Source organism: Schistocerca nitens, chromosome 1 (genome assembly GCF_023898315.1).
Source record: "Schistocerca nitens isolate TAMUIC-IGC-003100 chromosome 1, iqSchNite1.1, whole genome shotgun sequence".
In the NCBI taxonomy this organism is placed as follows: Eukaryota; Metazoa; Arthropoda; class Insecta; order Orthoptera; family Acrididae; genus Schistocerca; species Schistocerca nitens.
In genome coordinates this window covers 512,230,343-512,252,604 of record NC_064614.1, presented here as the reverse complement: position 1 = coordinate 512,252,604, position 22,262 = coordinate 512,230,343, and the positions used below count along the sequence as shown (strand labels likewise).

The window sequence follows — 22,262 nt, the reverse complement described above, 5'->3', positions numbered from 1 at the left end:
TTCGCCCGCATAAACCAGTACGGAATAATAGTCAACAAAGCAAAATGCGAACTGCGAAAACGGCAAGTGACGTTTCTAGGATATGAAGTGTCGGCGGAGGGCATACGCCCGCCAGAGGATAAGGTAGCAGTAATCGACAACATGAACCGCCCCGAGACTTACCATCAACTCAAGAAAATTTTTAGGCGCGGTAAATTTCTATCGACAGCATTTGCCGCGAGCTGCACTAGTACAAGCGCCCTTGACAGACGCTCTCTCAGGTAAAAATGCAAATGGCGAACGACCATTGCAATGGAACGTGGACATGGAGACAGCATTTCAACACATAAGGCCGACTTACGAAAAGCAGTGATCATTTCTCATCCGATACCAAAAGCACCTCTGTCAATAGTAGTCGATGGCAGCCAAGACGCGTTGGGAGGCGCGCTGCATCAGAAAGTAAACGACAAATGGCAGCCTTTGGGGATTTTTATCACGAAAACTTACAGACCCACAATGGAGCGCATACGACAGAGAACTAGGGTAGCAGAGTATCTGTCAAACTACTCACGGAACGTTTTGTCTGGCCGAGTATAAGGAAGTATTGCCGTGGTTGGGTAACAATATGCATGCTGTGCCAAAGGAACAAGATTGGACGGCATGTACATAAAACAGTTGGAGATTCTCCCCCAGCAACAAAGAGGTTCTCACACGTTCATTTGGACATTGTGGGCGCCCTACCACCTTTGTAAGGCTACAAGTATTTGTTGTCGTTGGTGGACTGGTATACAAGATGGGCAGAAGCTTCTCTACTATCAGAAATTTCAGCAGAGATGGTAGCTCGAGTATTTTTGGCTTCTTAGATCTTCCGTTTTGTATGTCCACTATACGTGACAACCGATCAAGGACGACAATTTGAACCCACTTTGTTCCAACAATTAGCCAAGCTCTGTGGATTCTGACATCACCGCTTATCACCCAGCGAGCAATGGCATGGTTAAAAAATGGCTCTGAGCACTATGGGACTTAACATCTGTGGTCATCAGTCCCCTAGAACTTAGAACTACTTAAACCTAACTAACCGAAGGACATCACACACAGCCATGCCCGAGGCAGGATTCGAACCTCCGACCGTAGCGGTCACGCGGTTCCAGACTGAAGCGCCTAGAACCGCACGGCCACACAGGCCGGCGAGCAATGGCATGGTTGAGGACATTAAAGACAGCATTGATGTGCCATAAGGGCAGCTGGACTTCAGCGTTGCCAGTGGTGCTGCTAGGTCTCCGAACTGCCTGCAGATCAGACCTAGGTGCATCCATGGCTGAACTGGTTTACAGAGAGAACCTCAGGCTGCCATAAGAATTTTTCGTTGAACCGACAGAGGCGACATGCCTTACGTCTTACAACAAGTCCACAACCACATGGCACAGCTACGACCGACACCTGGTTCTCGACATGGCACCAACACCTCATTCGTTCACAAGCAACTTAGCGATTGTCCTTATGCGTGGCTGAGGACAGACACTATATACCGGGCCGTATAAAGTACTCGCAAGAGATGAACATACGCTGCAGAAAAATCATGACGGGAAGCAACAAACAGTTTTCATTGAGGGAGTTAAACCGGCGCACATGTGGCCACCAGCTGACGAAGACAATTAAAACACCAGTGAAGAACCGCCGCCTACACAATATGACGAAGAAGTGTTGCCCGCAGAGAGCAACACGCCAAGCCAGAAGCAGGAAACCACACCGGAAGACCCACAGTTCTCAGAGAAGCGTTCTAGGGCGGGCAGAGTTATAAAATACAAGTATCCTTATGTGCCAGGAGCTCTGTTCTACAAAGGGGCGGGGGGGAGGGGCTGTGTAGGAACCGCCTGGTGACACAACGAAATCGCACAGTGGCCTTTGGCGTTTATTCTGTGAAGAATGTTATTTACGATGTATTTATTATTTGGTTTTGTTCTAGCGCTATGCCATCTCTTTTTATATATGTTGGTTTTGGCATTGTTCCTGTGTTCAACGACATGCAAAAATAAAGTTATATTCTTGAACGCATTACCCTCTCTCGAAAATAATAATTAATTAGCCTCAGTGGCTATGTATTCTTCAGCGTTTGCTGGAACCTCATTGGATTTCCGTTTCACGTGGGACTGCAGCCAAGCTGTCTCGAGTTCTGTCAAGTACAATAATAAGGGTACGTTTTGTGCTGTGCGTTACGCGCATCGACTTAGCGATAATACGGGACAACAGCTTTACCGGCGCATCAGCCCGTCAACGAGTACAGTTAACCTACAGTGACGTGGCCAGCTGTAGTTCACACGTACAAGGAGACGAGTAGGGAAGCAATACAGCTTCGAATGTCATTTAATTTTTAAGCAAAATGAAACAATACACTGCAGATCTCCCACAACACGCTCCTTAGGCGACTAGACGAAAACTGCAACACGTTACGTTTTTAGCTAACGTACTATTGTGATTAAAAACAAGAATGATGAAAATTCCTGACTTACTCATAGGGTAATTTTTCAGCATAAGCTATGTGTAACGTAAGAGAGTACTGAAGGATTTCAGCGTATAGTTAAATATTGAAGTCACTGAAGGTGTTACAGTCAGTCGTCTGGTAATCCCTTAGCTCCTTCCTTATTCGAATCCGAGAAATACACTTCCGTTCTGGAAGTGGCACCTGCTACATTGATAACCAGCCTATCAATAACAGTATCAACGAAGCCAACCTGACGCAGTATTTTCTCTTCTTTTATGACGAGCCGTTCTGTGTTCCATCAGCGTTCGGCAGTGACATGTGAAAAAGCTGCATGCGTTAGTTCCAGTAAGTCTGGCACCTTAACTGTCTTGTTACTTCTCGGGCCAAATCCCGCAGCTTGACTCCAAATCAATTCTGTTGGGTTCATATTGCAATGGTGCAGTAACAAATGTAACAATGCAGCATTTGAATGGTGTTCTCGATGCTGTGAAAATGATTCTTTTTCATGTTTCTACGATACTTATCTACCTCTGCGGTATAAAACGATGGACATAGTCCAAATAAAGAGGATCTGGTTTTTCATTTTTGCCTTAAAAATTGAATTGTTATGTTTTCTTGATTTAAACAACTTTTGTGAGCAGTCTTTCATAAAACATCGATAATTAAGAATTTGTATTTGAAATGGAAACAGGAATTTTCTCATCCAGTATGTAATTACAAACAAGAAGTGGTGCATTATTCATAAAAAATGATGGTGACTTTTATAATTACGTGATGTAGGTATTTGAAATTGAACAAGAAAAAATGATACTGGTGAGATTTCAACCAACGCACGATTTACTATACATAGTTCACATTTCATTACGCTACAAGTACATCTACATCCATTGATCCTCAACACTATCTGTACTTCAGACAAAACTTTTGTGTTGAGCCTTCAAGTACTCTGAAATCTGCTTTTTGTCACTTTTGCTAAACAGAAAAATCTTCCTACGTTTTTTAATATTTCTATTTACAGCTGAAATCATCGATGCAGTAACCGTTTTATGATCGCTGATTCCTTGTTCTGCATTAACTGTTTCAAATAGTTCGGGTCTGTTTGTCACCAGAAGGTCTAATATGTTATCGCCCTGAGTCGGTTCTCTGTTTAACTGCTCAAGGTAGTTTTCAGATAAAGTATTTTAAAAAATTTCACTGGGTTCTTTGTCCCTGCCACCCGTTATAAACGTTTGAGTCTCCCAGTCTATATCCGGCAAATTAAAATCTCCACCAAGAACTATAACATGGTGGGGAAATCTACTCGAAATATTTTCCAGATTTTTCTTCAGGTGCTCTGCCACAACAGCTGCTGAGCCAGGGGGCCTATAGGGACATCCAATTACCATGTTTGAGCCTGCTTTACCCGTGACCTTCACCCAAATTATTTCACATTTCGGATCTCCGTCAATTTCCTTCGATACTATTGCACTTTTTATCGCTATAAACACGCCTCCCCCTTCACTGTCCAGCCTGTCTCTGCGGTATACGTTCCAATCTGCGTTTAGAATTTCATTACTGTTTACATCTGGTTTCAGCTAACTGTCCCTAGTACTATGAGGGCATTGTGACCATTTATTAATGAGAACAGTTCTGGGACCTTTCTATAGATGCTCCTGCAGTTTACTATTACCACATTAATATTGTTATTCCCTGTTGCGTCTCAGGAGGCGTCTTGTCGGGCCACGTGACATAATGTGACAGTTAATTTAAATTTACTGTAAATTGGCCTTGAGGCAGTGAAGTGCACTGAGTCTATATTCAGGATGAAGTAGTTGGCTCTATCCGGCCACTCTGATTTATGTTTTCCGCGGTTTTCCTAAAGTATTTCAGGCAAGTACTGTGATGGGCGACCACCTGTCCTACCCTCATAAAAGCGTTCTTCCTTTTTATATATTCTGTGTGCGGGCGTGCATGTATATGTTTGTGTTCAGCTACTTATTTTCTTCGAATCATAAGAAATTCTTTATTATTGTGAGATGATCCCTGCACAAATAATAAAACAGTCATGTACAGTATCTTTGGTCACCAGTGATTGCTAAATATAAATATTAAAAGCACACGCGCTACGAACAGATGTACTTGTACTAGCACTTATTAATGTTGGGGTTGTGGTATGAATAGGAAACAACGGCATTTGGGTTGGCGTAGTTAAATATGGTGCTAAGTACATGACATTTTGATATACTATGGGTAGTGCAGATAGATGTCTGCAATTTTCTCGATGTTTTCTTGGAACTGTTTTTAAGGATGTACAACCCTCTTTTGTACCATCCATTAATTTTCGGCATCTAACCACTACAGAAACAAGACAAAACACGAATGCAGGTAAACTGTACTTATTAATCGTGCGGTTAAATGAAAGGAGGAACTGTTAATTTATGGCCACTTACGTAGGGCTAAATGTTTCATTAGTACATTTTTCACACTATCGTTGCACCAAATAACCATCTATCCATTTTTAGCGGATGTTTAAGACTGTTAAGACGCTGCAGGGTAGAGAGATCCTGTTACTTTAAGAGTCTATTTTCGAATCGATACAACATGATGCATTGTGACTTGGGGGTCGTCGTAATTAGTCTGCCATGCGTTTTACAGTGGCTTGCAAAATATATAGACACACACAATACAGCAAAAATATTAAAGCATCAAAAATCTGGTCGATTATGCTTGATGCGGCGTTCAGTAAAGTCTTTACATATGTACACTTACTCATTCACACATTCGTGATCCGTAAATACCAACATGAAAGGGAGCCTTCAGGAATGTGAAGCAAGTTATATAATAACAGCCACAATTAGCTATTTATGTAAAGTGTCCTAACAAGATATCACCAATGCAAATCTATTCACACTGACATTTATGATACGTCCTCGAAATTTACTTAGTAACCCCAGTCTTGCTTAACCCTATCTGTGTTAACCCAATATCACATTGCTACTAAACCGTCATAAATTATTCAATGGAAGTCATATTTTAGAGATTAAGCATTAGTTAATTATAGTTATTACATCACCAGTGCTATGTTTCATACCAAATTAAGTACAAAATACCTTGTTTTTATACTCTGGTGTAAACGGAAATTTTAGGAATGTTTAGTAATCTAGGGCTAAACTCGGTATATATTGGGATACCACAATGTGCTATTTGTAGCAAGATTATGCAAAAATATCAAAATAATTGTGTACTTTAGATGTAAATGGAAAGAGATGATGGAAGAATAGTAGATTCTTATATTTAGAAAGAAGTAGGTTCAATTGCCAGTACTTGCTGAATGGTGAGAAACAATGTTTTTTATGTGGTAGAATAATACACACCCTGGGTGAAACATAAAACCCATCAGTACACTTTACACGGGAATACCACAAGCTGGCTGAGTATAAAAGTGCCAATTGACACTGTCAGTTATAAAAACCTGTACATATATTTTTATTCTGAACAGTCACCAGTAAGAAATGAGGAAGTCTTCCTCAGAATTGAGGAAGAAATGAATAACTTATTTGGAAAATACTGACTAGGAGAAGAGGCATGTGTAGACATCTGTGAAGAGCTACTGTGGTGTAAGAGAGAGTTGTAGAATAAAAGAACTGTCATGCCCAGCAGAGCAATAGTTGGGGACGTAAGGTGCAAGTGCTACTCTGTGATGAAGAGACTGGCTTGGGAAAGCAATTTGTGGTGACAGGCTTCAGATCTGTCAGAAGACTGATAAGTAAAAGCAAATAATCTTGAGCTCTGGTGATGGTGACAGGCATCAGATCTGTCAGAAGACTGATAGCTAAAAACAAATAATCTTGAGCTCTGGTGAGGCACTTCTTGTTGATTTGGGTAGTTGTGAGGAAAGGGCAACCTCTATTCAAAATTCAGTCTCATTCTCAGTGTAAAATATGTGCTCATGATGTGAATTAGTGCATAGGTGATACACTTGATGTTATACATCCTGGACGAGCAGGCATCTGCACATGTAGTTAGGGGTATTTAGGTCATTGAGGCTGTGCCCTGAGACTTTCCTTTCATATTTGTATTATTGAAGAAAACTATAATTTTTAAAGTAGGCCTAAACAAAGTTAAAGGATCCCTCACTGACATTCAAATAGAAAAAAACAACAGAGCACAGAAGGGTCAGGCTGCAGCCTTCGGCAAAAGCAGAGCAATACCCATCTGATAGAAAACTCCAACAGTCTCTTCAGTTGGAGGTATGGACATTCATCATAATATTCTCTAGTAGTGTTAGCCACTGCCGCATCAAATGGTGGAGGGGTGGAAGGGATGACAGCTGTCAAAATGTCACCAGTACCATCAGTGCCTGCATTTTGACATCTGTCACTCCTTTCTCGGGGGGGGGGGGGGGGGAATATTGCTCCTGTAGAGCCTGGCTACATCTGGATGGCATATTTGCAGTGATGAGAAGACCCTCACCCTGTAGGCTGAAGGTCTCACTAGGGCCTTCGCAGACAGGCACTGTCCGCCAAGCCTAGTCCACAGACAGAGTTCCCATGCCATATCCTCACACACCTCTAATCCTCCCACCACCCCAAAAATCAGTACCTGATATCAGCCTGGACTCCAATAACCAAACTGTATCCTTCATCTGGGCTTTGATTATTTGCCATCATGCCCAAAAATAAGGGACATCCTGCTTAAGGTCCTTCCCTTTCTCCCCCCCCCCCTCCCTCCCAAATGTGTTATTCTGATGTCCAACCTACACAACATTCTGGTTCATCCTTATGCCACTCCCAACCCCTTGTCAGACATATACTATCCCCATGAAAGACCCAGGAACAAGACCTGCCCAGTCCACCCAACCAGCACTTCCTACTCTAGTCCTGTCACAGGCTTATCCTATCCCATCAGAGGCAGGACCACGTGTGAAAGTAGTCATGTCATATACTAGCTCTGCTTCAATCACTGCAGAGCTTTTTATGTTGATATGACAACCAACCAGCTGACCATTAGAATGAATGGCCACTGCCAAACTATACTCGAGAACAGAGATGACCACCCAGTGGAATGACATGCAGTTGAGCACAACTTGCTCAAGTTCATTCGCTGCTTCACAACTCAGGCCATCTGGATCCTTCCTTCCATCACCAGCTTTTCTTAATTTCACAGATGGGAGTTCAGCCTACAACACATCCTTTGCTCTCTTAACCCTCCTGGCCTCAATGTACATTAACTCGAGATGCCCCACACCCTCTAGCCAACAGTTTCCCCTTCCTCTTTCCTGTTCGGCCCCTCCCAATCCACAATTCCAAACGACCTTCATCATGTGCCGCACCCCCCTGGCACTGGTACTTGTGTAGCCCACGCATCTGCCAGCCGTCCTTCCCACATGCTTAGCCAGAAAACCTGCTGCCTCCCACCAAGCTGCAAGCTACATGCCCCCAACCCTTCTTCCTGCCTCCTGCTCCTCTCTCTACCCACCGCACCTGGCAACAAATTTTCTTTCTCCTTTGTGTGTGCCTGTTGACATCCCAGAGCGTCTGCCATTCTGTAAGTGGTCTCCTTTATCCTGCAGTATTCACAGTCCAGCAGAATTTTCCTCACTATATAAATGTGAATTTGGATTTCTATAGTTTTCAGAAACCACTTCAGGCAAATACTTGCTTATTTCCTATGATAAGGCAAAGTCTCATTCCTTTTTGCATCCTCTTTGAACAGTCCTCATACTCAGTGTCTTACAACCTTCCTTCAAATTACTCTTAAACACATTCACACTTGAACTCTCGGGTTTTCTATGTGTGATTGATTAACAGTTTTCTTGTGGGCATTAATCTGAGTTGTCATTTCCATTTTATGCACAATATTTTGATGATTGTCAAAATATTGTTCATAAAGTGGAAACAATCGTGTGGCTGAACACTTATAAGTACAACATACACATTTTTAACCTATCTTCTTCTTCTTCACTTAGCGCGTCGTTGGCTACTGTCCACAAGGATGTATTTTTTACATGTTTTTTGTAATTTTAATTAATTTCCACACCCATTTTGATATGTTTAGAATTATTGTATTTTGAAATTACCTCTTGCCCAGAATTTAGAAAATTATTTCTCTGTTAATAGAAAGAAGAAATTATTGTTTGATGTTGCAGTCACTGGTGGTTTTCCATCTAAATATAATCCCAAGGATGTGGAAACTGGTCGATATGATTGGTGGATGAAACATAACTGTTTCTCGTTAGTGGAAACTCCTCGTGTGCCATTCAGTATTCTTTTACCACCTCCAAATGTAACTGGAACTCTACATCTTGGTCATGTTCTAACAACAACTGTACAAGATGTTTTTGCCAGGTGGTAAGTGTTTACTGAACCTGTTTATTTTTGAGATAATTGGTATATTACATTGATAGAGCTGCGGGCTCATCATGAAGTCTTATTACTGGTGCTGTTGTTAATTATAAGCTTAAAATATAAATAACTTGCTGCCATTGAAAATTAATTAAATGAAGGAGTATATGAGGTTCGACGTAATGGCTGTTCATAATAGGTAGTAGCAGAAAAATAATGTCCGTTAATAAAAATGGGTCGACAGAAGCGTCCGATCCCACGCGTCGGCTTTGACCCGTGACGTAAGGGTGTTGTCGTGTGTGACGTCATGACGGCGCGGAGTTTGGTTTGAGTGTGGCTGTCTCCAGTTCTGTTTTCTTATTTTATTTACTTTTCTGATCTGTTCGTTCTATCTCGTGAGATTTTTTTTTTAAATTTAAAAACACTTATTACTTATTTTAATTATGTTTCCTCCAATTTCTGTTTTAGTTTATTATATTTATCTTTCTGATCTGTTCGTTCTATCCTGTGAGATTTTTTTTTTTTTTTTTTTTAAAGACAAAAAACACTAATCAGCTACTGAAGCATCTTTATCTTCTATGGGTTGCAGGGGTTACGACCCCTGGGGAGGTGGGTGGGTATTCATGCATGGCTGTCTTCACTTACATGTAGTAGCTACGCAAGGCGTCTAAATTTGTTTATATTTAGTTTGTCCCCCACCCAAAACACCCCATTTCCCGCGCTTGTCCCGTTAGTGTCATTAGGCTTCTTGTGGAAAGTGTGTGTGTTTGTTTTTGTTTCCGCCATATTTGTGACGTCATGGGTCAAAGCAGACGGGCGGGATCGGACGCTTCCGTATTTCCATAAAAATTGACAGAGTGAGCGAGTGTAAGCAGGAAAAGCAGAAAAATTAACCAAAAAACGTAAATGGGAGAGGTTGAAGAATGAGTAGAGGGGTAGAAGGGTAACAGGACTGCTGTTTTTGCTTTGCTTGATGTTCTTACATAACAAGAACCAGTTGTCGACCACCCATTGACACAGCACCGAGAAAGACTCCTTCCTTTCTTTATTTGTGGCTCAGATGTTAGAGCATGTGGTTCAGCAGACAAATCTGATTCAGAGCAATTCAAACAAAAAACGTGACAAACAACTGGACAAGTTTACCTATAGACAAGTTACAGGTCTGGATTGGAATGAATATCTGGATGGGTATCATTGTGTTGTGAAGAATGATGCACTACTGGATTTCAGAACCTGCTTTAGGTCAGCCTTATATATTGCAGCCTGTGACTCTAAACGTTTCAGAAATTTGTGTGAAAATATTCACGTAAGTGACAATATGCAGAATCCTCCAAGAAGGCATACAGACAATGATAAACTTCATAAGGTCAGATCTCCGATAATCTTTCTGAACAACATAGTTCGTAAGCCTTACATTGCCTGTGAATTATTGGTTGTGGATGAAAGCAAGATATCTTTCAATGGAAGGACATCGTTCAAGTGGTACATACCTTTGAAGCCAGTCAAACAAGGATACAAGACATGGTGTTTAGCAGGCCCAACAACAGGCTATGTCACAAAATTTGATATTAACACAGGAAAATCAGACAATGGATCTAGAGAAAATTCTCTGGAAGAGTGTGTAGTCATTAGCCTAACTGAAGACCTGAAACACAATAACATTTTGGTAACATTTGACAACTTTCTTCACCACTATGAATCTAGCACAGATGTTGTTGAACAATAGCATATATTCTTTAGGCATTGTAAGAACAAACCGGAAGGGGTCACCTCCAATGATTAAAGATAAATGAACCATGAAAAGAGGAGAATTCCAGTTCCAGTGCAAACGTGGTATTGCAACTATAAAATGGATGGACATCAAACCTGTCGCTATTCTGACAACTTTGGATAACCCTAGAGACACCAGATTTGTCTCAAGGAAGAATAAGAATGGTACTGCAAGCAGTATTACTTGTCCAAAAGCTGTAGCAACATTCAATAATGTAATGGAAGTCATAGATCACTTCAATCAATTTAGAGACCATTATGTAACTGGTCGACATTCTCTTAAGAGGCTGCATTGGATTCTCTACTTCCTACTAGACATGATGATTGTAAGTGCATTTCTATTGTACAAAAACTGATACAGGACAAGAAGGATATGAAAATCAATTGAACTTTCGATTACGACTCACAAAACAGTTAATAGATGGGTCCACATCCTGCACAAAGAAAGGCCGCCCAGTAACCCTGCTAACCAAAATGAATACTGTACCAGATGATGTTTGACTGGCGAAAGTAGGAGATCACATGTCTATTTTGGGAAAAACATACAGACAGTTCTGAAAGTGTTCTAAGAAAGTTAAAGACAAGAGAATAAAATACGTTTGCTGCTCCTAAAAAGTGTCCCTGTATATTGAACTATTTTTGTGGCAGTTTCATGGAAAATAAAGAAGATTGTGACAGCCATTTGAACATTTGTTTGAGAAAGAAATATTGCTTGTAAATGAGCATTAAGTTGATCATGTTGAATATAAACTATTTGTAAACTTGAAATGTAATTATTTTTTAAATAAAGTAAAAGAAAACACAAATAAAATAAAAAACACTGTTCATTATTTTTTTTATGTGTAATGGTAACACACAACAGCTCACAAAAGGGAAGTGGGAAATCCATTTACCATCATAGCTTTAATAGCTCACAAAGGTGTCATGGTGATATATGTACTACCACAGTTTTTGGTCCTAAATCACAAAAATAAAATCATCAAAAAATTAATATAGTCAGTTGATCACAGTTCTAACACTATAGCAAACAAAATATCTTCGCTAAATTGCTACAAAAAATGTGCCCGTGGAAGGGTTAAGGTTACACCACAAGACGCAGCCACACATTGGCAGTTCAGGGGATCTTGGAGCCCATAAATGGCACGGTCTTTTAAAATTATACAGTTTCTGAACAGTTGGTGTGCAGCAGCCATCAATATTCATGCTGTGTGACAAGCTGATCCATTGTGCTGAAACAACCATTGTCAGTAATTAGTGTAAATGTCTAGGTTTTGTGCAACAGTGTTTAAAGCATGACGACATTACTATCCAGTGTGACTGTAGTTGCAAGGCTATTCTTGTCCTCAAAAAATAAGTGCCTATTGTGCCCTATGTTGATACAGCACACCACACTGTAACTTTGGTGCCGTGTAATGGACATAGGTGCAGCTGAGTTAGGTTTTCTTCTGCCCAGTAATGAAAATTTTGTTCATTAACAAATCCATTAAGACACAAAAGGACTTTGTGCAGCACCCACAGGTTGTCAACAAACTGACTGTTGTCGTTTACCTTTTCAAGCAATTATCAAAAAGCTTTGATAGGAAAAGCACCTTGCCGCTACTCCAAGTATACGTGTTAACTATCTGGCAAGATGGTGTGAGCTGGTTTCTGTACAGCACAAGTTTCAGAAGTTCTCATTTCTCGGATGACCCTAAGCGATAGATATTCAGTCAACAACAGTTTCTTGTGTATTTTAATCTGAATTCACTACTACTACTACTACTACTACTACTAATAATAATAATAATAATATGAGCATGGGTTCACTAATGGAGAATTGTTACTCTTTGCATTCCATACAGAGTCACATAACTAAGCTAATGGCAGGAGTTAGTAATGCTAGGTTTGTTGGCTTCAGCTTTTTATTTTTTTTCTCCTCATATGGGCTGAATTGTTTTCTACCCACATCATTGCAAAATAAACTGAGAGAAATCTATGTCGCCCGAATGGAAAAACGGTTTTCATGTTTGATAGTGCGATTATGTGCAGAGCCATCATAGAAACTCAATTCTTAAGGGAAAAGAATGTATTTTATAGCACAAAGCACTGATTTGACATTGGGAGAAATGATAGGTCTTCTGCTAAGAAGACAAGGATGTTCACAACTCACCTAAAACAGAGACTTCATACAAGGTGCTTCCCCCCACCTCCTGCCCCCTCTCCTGCCCTTCCCGCAAATTGTTTCCCACTTCTCAAACTTGTTACTGCATGAGATTTGTAGATTATGGAGATATATTCCATTTGTGGAGGAGAAACTGTGTCTTTATGGCATAGATGTAGGATAAGACAAGACCTTTTGTGTAATATTTTTATATTGTTATTCCTTCTTATTATCCCATACAGAAGCTGCAAACTAAGGGTTTTCAGTTAATTTAAATCTGCAGTGGTTCAGCAGAAAAATCTGTATTCAGAGCAATTCAAACAAAAACGGCAGTCTGGCCAGACTGTAAGTGAGGCGACAAACAGCTGGACAAGTTTATCTGTAGATGTGTTACAGGCCTGGATTGGAATGAATATCTTGATGGATATCATTGTGTTGTGAAGATTGGTGCACTTGGTTGTTGCTTGTTTTTTACTTTGGGTTAGTTGTGTGCTTTTGAGTAATGTCCAGTCCTTTTGCAGTAGAAATAGTGAAATATGAGCTTAAATGCAGACTAATTATAAAATGCATGTTACCAGACTTGGAATTCGCTCTGTTGAAGGTTTTGTCAATAAGGAAAACTGCAAACCCTTGAAAATGTATCAGAGGATTTTTTAATGTAAAAAACTGCAATTTGTTTGCAGCATTGCTGTTCATGCTGACAGTCTATAGATCAGCAAGATTCTGTAGTGTGACTGGGCTGTCTGAGTGCTGGGAAGGGGGCACTTGCTTCTAGAAAGTATAGGATGCAGTGATATTGTCATCAGGTAACCATGATGTGTCCTTGGGCAAACTGTGGACCAAACCACATTGTGTCATGCACAGTGGTGTCATAAATGAAAGTTAGTGGCTTCAGTTTAATATTCTGGAGAGCATTTCAGGATACAAAAATGAAAGGAATCACAAATAAAGTGACAGAAATGTTAATCAGGCATGTTCAACATTTAATGAAGAATATCATTACAATGACCTTAATTGTAAGTAGATTATAATCTGTAAAAATGATCACAAGTAGTAATGAGATAAAATGAATGCAACTACAAATTAGATGAGTATGCTAATCAGTGATCACTATATGTAACAATTAGCAACTTGCAATGCAGCACTGACGAACCAAGACACAACGTAAACACACAACATAAAGCATTACAACTTTCTACAATGCACTTTTACTGAGCGAGGTGGCACAGTGGTTAGCACACTGGACTTGTATTTGGGAGGAAGACAGTTCAATCCTCACACCCGGCCATCATGATTTAGATTTTCCGTGATTTCCCTAAATTGCTTCTGGCAAATGCTGGGATGGTTCCTTTGAAAGCGCATGGCCAATTTCCTTCCCCATCCTTCCCTAATCCGAGCTTGTGCTGCATCTCTAATTACTTCATTGTTGACGGGGTGTTAAACACCAATCTCCTCCTTCCTACTTAAAACATACTTTTGTCTTTTCTATGCAGTACCTTCATTGCTTGGGATAATTTATAAGCACAACTTAGAATCATCTTTGACACAGAAATATGTGAAATTGGCATCTGGAAAATGTGTTCACAATCTACCCAGCCTGCCGCTCTGACAGCTGTTCTAGGCACTTCAGTCCGGAAACGCGCGACCGCTGTTGTCGCAAGTTTGAATCCTGCCTCGGGCATGGATGTGTGTGATGTCCTTAGGTTAGTTAGGTTTAAGTAGTTCTAAGTTCTAGGGGATGATGACCTCAGATGTTAAGTCCCATAGTGCTCAGAGCCATTTGAACCACAATCTACCCACAGAAAGAAAACATCTGACAGGTAGCAGAAACATTTTCAAATAAAGATTAAAGATATTTCCCCTTAACAACTACTACACCATAGAGGCAACCTTGTATAAAAATAATCATTTGTTCAGAAAATACTGCAAACTTGTTAGCTTTCAGACAAACTTTCTTAGAGTGCCTCCACACACACACACACACACACACACACACACACACACACACACACACACACACCTCTTTAAAGCTGTGTTGTGCTGGCTGGCTGAATACACAAGCAGGGACTCACACACACACACACACACACACACACACACACACACACCTCTTTAAAGCTGTGTTGTGCTGGCTGGCTGAATACACAAGCAGGGACTGCAGTATTACAGGTTGATAGTTGTGAAGCGTTGTCAGCTGGAATGTGAGAAAGGGGATAGGAGATGAGGAGCGGGAGCTCTAATTCAGTTTCTGCACAACATTCTTTGTGGACATGACCACTAGCCAGATATCCACTTGAATGAATAGCTGCCGCCAAACTGTAGTGTAGAGCAGAGTTGACTAACCAGTGCCAGAACGTGCTGCTGAGTCCAAAATGCTCAATTTCAATGCCTGCTTCACAGTTTGTGCTATCCACAGAAAGAAAACATCTGACAGGTAGCAGAAACATTTTCAAATAAAGATTAAAGATATTTCCCCTTAACATGAGCATTTTTAAATTATGTAGATGGGAGATGTCTTTGCGACACATCTTTCGTTCCTGTAATTTTGGCCTCAAATCTTTGCTAGCCCTCTTTCCCACACCCGCCACCACCATGTCCCAGAACCCCTTCTTCACTCAGCCTGTGCCCACACACTTGTCTCTACAGTTTCCCCTTCCTCTGTTCTGCCACTTCCTCACAGTTCACGTAGTCATTGTCATGTGCTGCGCAAACTCACCGTGCCAGTGCTCATGTTTAGCGTTCTTGTCCTGTCCATCTCCTACCTTTCTGTGCTGCAGTCATATCCTGCCTCCCTTCCCCAATGCTGACTCATTCTCCCTGCCTTGTCCCCATCCCCCTCCCCTACACCCCCCCCCCCCTCCCCCACTTCACTCAGTACAATGTCTCAACCCAGTCAACCTGCGGAACTGCAGTTTTGGCATTGTGTATCCAGCTCAGAATGTAGCAGTACACATGTTACTGTGAGAGGATCGATGTATGTGTGTTTGTCTGCTCTAGCTTGGAAAAGGATTCGTTTGAGAGATAGCAAGTTTTCAACCTTGTTTATAGTGTGTGTACACCCAGTTGACACTTTCTACACTCATGCGTATAAATTAAGGATAATTGCAGACTGTGGTGCCACACAATGTGGCACTACACAAAACTGGCGCTAATACCATAGGCACATAGGGAACACACACGATACAGATCTGTAAGTCCACGGTATTGGTGATAAGTTAAGAAAACCACCCCGAAACACAAGTGCTACAATACGCCACTGTTTCCTGCACATGTACCCCAACATCAGTATGGGATATGTTCACCACATACACTTACACAGGCTGCACAACGGGTTGGCATACTCGGGACGAGATGGTCAAGCAGCTGCTGGGGTATAGCTTCCCATTCTTTCACCAGTGCCTGTCGGAGCTCATGAAGTGTCCTAGGGGTTTGAAGACGTGCAGCGATACGTCAACCGGGAGCATCCCAGACTTGCTCGCTGGAGTTTAAGTCTGGAGAACAGGCAGGCCACTCCATTCGCCTTATATCTTCTGTTTCAAGGTACTCCTCCACGATGACAGCTCAGTAGGGTGTGCATTATCAGCCATCAGTAGGAAGGTGGGACTCACTGCACCCCTGAAAAGGTGGACATACTGCTGCAAACTGACCTGTTACAGTTTCTCTGTCAAAGACATGCAGGGATGTACATGCACCAATCATAACCCCACCCCACACCATCAAACCGTAACCTCCATACAGGTCCCTTTCAAGGACATTAAGGGGTTGGTATCTGGTTCCTTGTTCACGCCAGATGAAAACCTGGCAAGGATCACTGTTCAGACTATACCTGGACTTGTCCGTGAACATAACCTGGGACCACTGTTCCAATGACCATGTACTGTGTTCTTGACACCAGGCTTTACGAGCTCTCCTGTGACAGGGGTCAGTGAAATGCACCTTGCAGGTCTCTGGGCGAATAAACCATGTCTGTTCAGTCTCGAGCAAGGCTACCTACAGTACTCTGTGGCCGTCTGTAGGCCCTGATACTGAGATATCGGTTTTCTTGTGGTGTTGCACACTGTGGACATCCCGTACTGTAGCTCCTGGACACATTTCCTGTCTGTTGGAATCGTTGCCATAATCTTGATCACACTTTGTGGCACACGGAGGGCCCTTGCTACAACCTGCTGTTTGACCAGCCTCCAGTCGCCTAGTATTCTACCCCTCATAACGTCATCAATATGTGTTCTTTGAGCCATTTTCAACACAGTCACCATTAGCACATCTGAAAACGTCTGTGCACTCACTCGCTGCACCATACTCTGATTTGCACCAACACACCTCTGCATATGTGGACTGCTGCCAGCGCCACTGTGCGATGACCGCAGGTCAAATGCACCAAATGGTCATACCCCGAGGTGATTTAAGCCCGCAAACTGCCCACCAGAGCGTTGTTTCACCATTTATCAGCATTATCCTTAATTTACGAGCATGAGTGTACATCAAAACATTTACTGTGAATATGATCTATGTACGCATAACTAATTAGTGAACTACACATTTCATATGTAATTTGTAAAGGAGGATATCGGTCTTGGTTTACACAATTTCACAAGAGAAAAGAACTATTAACATTGAGTGTTGATCCAAAAAGTCTATGAAGTCTTAGGAAATGTTTTCAGAGTAAAGTTTCATTGAAATTATGTATAGTCTTGCTAGTCTGATACCAGTCTTTTAATTCAGTATCACACTGTTGTGACATGAATGCTATTTGAATGTTGTGCAGAGGCAGTTGAATTTAGTGAAACTAAACTTCTAATTGTTGTTTATAGGTCCCCAAACTCCAACTTGAGCATATCTGCTCAAACTAGAGACGGTTCGTGATTCACTTTGTAGGAAGTACCAGAAATTAGTTATATGTGGTGACTTCAATATAAATTTTGTAGGTGATGGTGCAAGAAAAAGGATGTTGGTAGATCTCCTAAATTCATATGATCTGATGCAGACTGTGTTTTTTTCAACTAGGTTGCAGGAGAACAGTAGCACAGCCATAGACAATATTTTTATTCATTCTTCATTACTAGATGGGCATTCTCTCAGTAAACGGGTGAATGGCCTTTCAGACCATGATGCACATATTTTAACATTAAAAGACTTTAGTACTCAAATAAATGTCTCATTTAATTACAAACTATGTAGGAAAGTTAATCCAACAGCAATAGAGAGCTTTTTAAACCTTGTCAAGAAACAAGAATGGCAGGTATTTATAGTGCCGATAACATAGATGATAAATATAATGCTTTCCTTAACACATTTCTCATGCTCTTTGAGAGTTGCTTTACATTAGAACTTTCTAAATGGGGTACTAGCAATAATAGACAGCCCAGGTGGCTGACTAGTGGGATAAGGATATCTTTTAGAACAAATTATATCAAAATGTTAGAAGTAGTCACAATCAAGCTTCAGGATAATATTGTAAGGTGCTTAAAATGTTATTAAGAAGGCAAAGAGTATGTGGTATGCAAATAGAATAGCTAATTCACAGGATAAAATTAAAACCATACGGTTATTTGTGAAGGACGCATCTGGTCAGCAGCACAAGGTCGACGATATAAAGTCAGTTCGCAGTAAAAATATTTTTGTTACTGATAAATCAGGTATATATACAGCATTTAACAATCATTTTCTGAGCATTGCTGGTGAATTAAATAAAAATTTAGTTTCTACAGTGAATCATATGACTTTCTTGGCAAATGCGTTTCCGAGATTGATGTCTGAAATACTCCTCTGTGATACAGACGAGAGGGAGATTCAGTCAATAATTAAATCACTGGAGACTAAGGACTATCTTGGATATGATGGAGTGCCTAGCAGAATATTAAAGAACTGTGCTGCACATGTTAGCCCTGTATTTAGCCATAATTGTAATTTTTCCTTTAGGAATGGTCAGTTTCCTGAACAATTAAAGTACTCGGTAGTAAAGCTGCTTTATAAAAAGGGAGAAAGGGACAATGTAGATAATTTTAGACCTATTTCTATGCCATCAGTGTTTGCAAAATTTAGTGAAAAGGCTGTGTATGTAAGTATAATTGATCATTTTATATCACACGATTTGCTATTAAATGTACAGTTCGGCTTTAGAAGCCATTTAATAAATGAAAATGCTATATTCTCTTTTCTCTGTGAGGGTCTGGATGGGTTAAACAAAAGGTTTCGAATGCTAGGCATATTTTTTGAACTGATTGTGTTGATCACAAAATATTCCTCCAGAAGTTTGACCATTACGGAATATGGGGAATAACTCACAATTGGTTCACCTCTTACTTTAGCAACAGACAGCAAAAGGTCATTATTCATAATGTTCAGAATGGCTGTGATGTGGGGTGTGAGTGGGATACAGTCAAGTGGGGGGGTGCCCCAAGGATCCTGTCCTTATTTATATAAATGATATTCCCTCTACTATTAGGGCTAACTCTAAAATATTTCTGTTTGCTGATGACACTAGCTTGGTAGTAGAGGATGTTGTGCAACATTGGCTTAGTTTCAAATAATGCAATACTTGACGTAAGTTCATGGATTGTAGAAAATAAAATAATGCTAAATCACAGTAAGACTCAGTTTTTACAGTTTCTAACACACAGCTCAACAAAACCCAACATTTTAATTTTACAGAATGGGTATATGATTAGTGAAACTGAATAGTTCAAATTTCTGGGTGTTCAGATAGATAGTAAGCTGTTGTGGAAAGCCCACATTCAGATCTTGTTCAAAGACTGAATGTTGCCATTTTTACTATTTGAATGGTATCTGAAGTGAGTGATCATTTGACATGAAAATTAGTCTACTTTGCTTATTTTCATTCACTTCTGTCGTATGGTATTATATTTTGGGGTAACTCTCCCCCCTCTAAAAGGATATTTTTGGCTCAGAAGTGGGCGGTTCGGGCAATAAGTGGTGTACGTTCACAAACCCTCTTGTCAACCCCTGTTCACGAGTCTGGGTGTTTTGACATTGGCCTCTCAATATATATATTCCTTACTGTCATTTCTTGTTAACAATATTAGCTTATTCCCAAGAATAAGCAGCTTTCACACAGTTCCAGAAATCAAACCTGCATTTGGATTGGACTTGCTTAACTCTTGTGCAGAAAGGTGTGAAGTATACTGCTGCACCCATTTTCAATAAGCTACCACTCAAATTCAAAAATCTTAGCAGTAATCCACACGCTTTCAAATCGAAACTGAAGAGTTTCCTCATGGGTCACTCCATCTATTCTGTCGAGGAGTTCCTTGAAAAATTAAGCTGATTCTTATTGTATTGTTGATTGTGTTTACTTAAACTTACGGACTGACTTTTTTGTGGGTTCGTGAACATTTATTTTTATCTGTTATTACTTTTATGTTGTAATTTCATATACTGACACGTTCCATGACCTTGGAGTATTGCTCCTCAATTTGGTACTACGGAACTTGATATGTAAATAAATAAATTAATTAATTAACCATACATGACTCAGAGAATCAGTATTCACAATGCACAGTTAGGAAAAAATATCTAAATTTTCTTCTAGATGTGGTATGCTTGCAAACCATGTTTTAAATTTGGTATGTGATTTCCTTAGAATGTGTAGTATAGGTTTCATTAAGCCTCCACATTGTGAAGTTAATTAATGTTAATTACATTTATTAATTATGAAATAATTTTTGCATTCACAATCAACAACAAATGAAAGGATTAGATGTGTCAGCTGTATGAAGTTCAATTGCATTTATTACAGTTGTTTCATTTCCTAAAAATATGCCAGTAGTTTATTTTCTCCATACTTTACCAAACAGTTAATTTCTTTCCATCCCATGCTACGACAAAGAAAAAATAAAACAATGACTTGCCTGTTGTGTTAATTCTCAGGGTCACTTTTTCAAGATTTGGTTGCTGATTGTGAAACAGATCATTGGCAGGCAGACTTTTACTGGAGTTCATTAGTACCTTTCCCAGGTGATGCTTGGATGATTTGTTGACATGTTGAATGGCTACACATAGAAACTGGCCAGAAGGTCCAGTAGGGAGGTGTTAAAGCAGTGATTAGATGGTGTGTGGGGGTAGACGTCTACCGGCTCTGGTTCTGACAGACACTGTGCTCAGAACCAAAGTATTGAGCAACCTCTAACCAGTAATTGAAATGCTTCACGTCAGGTCTATTGGTGAAATGTCTTCACATTGATGTCTTTGCCACCAAATCTGCATGATCTGAATCTTGTCAGAACCACCCACTCGTACTAAAACTCCAGAAATGTCTCAGTTTAGCCAATGAGTCTGTAGATGGTGGTATGAGGAGTATAACTGGCCACACTTTCCCACCCCAGTTTTGCAATAATTAAGCCAGTCTGTCCTTGAACTGACTTAGTGAGCCGCCACGTAGAAATTCTTACTACCTGTTGTGTGGAGACGTTCTTGTAGTTTTATGTCCACTTGCAGAGCCGTCGCAGTGTCATCAAATTCTGAAAGTGCAGTAGTACTGTCTATGTTTTAAGTAATGAAGTGCGAAGAAGGTTTTTGTGTAAATAATTTTTACACGGGATGCCATTATGATGTGTTCATTTAAGAAACACTGTAAAATGAACTTGTTCACACCGATTATAAGCTATCTATTAATGGCCAAGAGCACGGTCTACCGCATGACTAGATCGAAAGGCATCCATACAATTGTTATATTTGCATAAGATCATACATATGCCAAAGTTATTCATTTATTAATATCAACATTTCCCAGCATTGTAAAATTATTGAAATATAGTACTTATGACCTGTATACTCATTAGGAGGCAAAAGGCAACTTTTGTTAGCAAATATTTATTAATAACAATTACTTGATTCACGCCAGAATAAATGTAATTTTCCTACATATCTCATTTCTGACATGAGCGATTGCCTTGGCACCTCATCCCACTGGCTCTGAAAGTGCCAGGTGGCCTCTCCTAGCCAGCGTGTGAACCTACCGTTCATTCCTGAGTCCATGTGTACTGCAGTGCTGATGCATAGCTAAACTGGAAATAAAGTAAAATGTGCTCTTATCTGCAAATAAGGGGTGCCTTACAACCTGTAGTAACTCATGTGAAATGCTATCATGCATCAGCTCATTGCCCTAAAACTCATAATTTACAGAATAGCAATGAACCTACTTAATGATTATAGTTGTTCTAATACTACAGCTGACAGATAAAATGAATTCCAAAGCATGGTGCTGCCTTGAGGATAATGCACAACTGCATGTCACATGCAAATCAGTATTAAGATTTGTTTCCTGTATTACTATGTTCTCATCTCTATCCATTATTGAATGGTTACTGACAGTGTCTAACCATATTATGAAAAGAAAAGTTGCCACGCACCATATAGCAGAGATGCTGAGTCGCAGATAGGCACAACAAAGAGACTGTCACAATATAAGCTTTCACTCACTTTAAAGTGTGGCCCAGCTGCCAGAGGCTGCAGTTGTGTGTGTGTGTGCGAGTTGCATATTTGTGCACATGGGTTTGTTTGTGTGTGTGTGTGTATATTTTCAACAAAGGCCTAATTGGCCAAAAGC

At 40.4% G+C, this 22,262-nt stretch overlaps 1 protein-coding gene across 3 annotated transcripts in view; it reads left to right on the top strand.

The window, feature by feature from the left end:
• The first annotated feature begins 4,543 nt into the window (after positions 1 to 4,543).
• The window catches only part of LOC126253192 (valine--tRNA ligase-like), a 118,378-nt gene continuing 100,659 nt past the window's right edge, over positions 4,544 to 22,262 (top strand). For all 3 annotated transcript variants that reach the window (XR_007545918.1, XM_049954362.1, XM_049954373.1), the window contains exons 1-2: positions 4,544 to 4,828; positions 8,592 to 8,793. Coding sequence is in view for 2 of the 3 variants with exons in the window: in XM_049954362.1 (XP_049810319.1) it covers positions 4,690 to 4,828; positions 8,592 to 8,793 (341 nt within the window). In the remaining variant the exon portion in view is untranslated. The remainder of the gene's footprint in view (positions 4,829 to 8,591; positions 8,794 to 22,262) is intronic.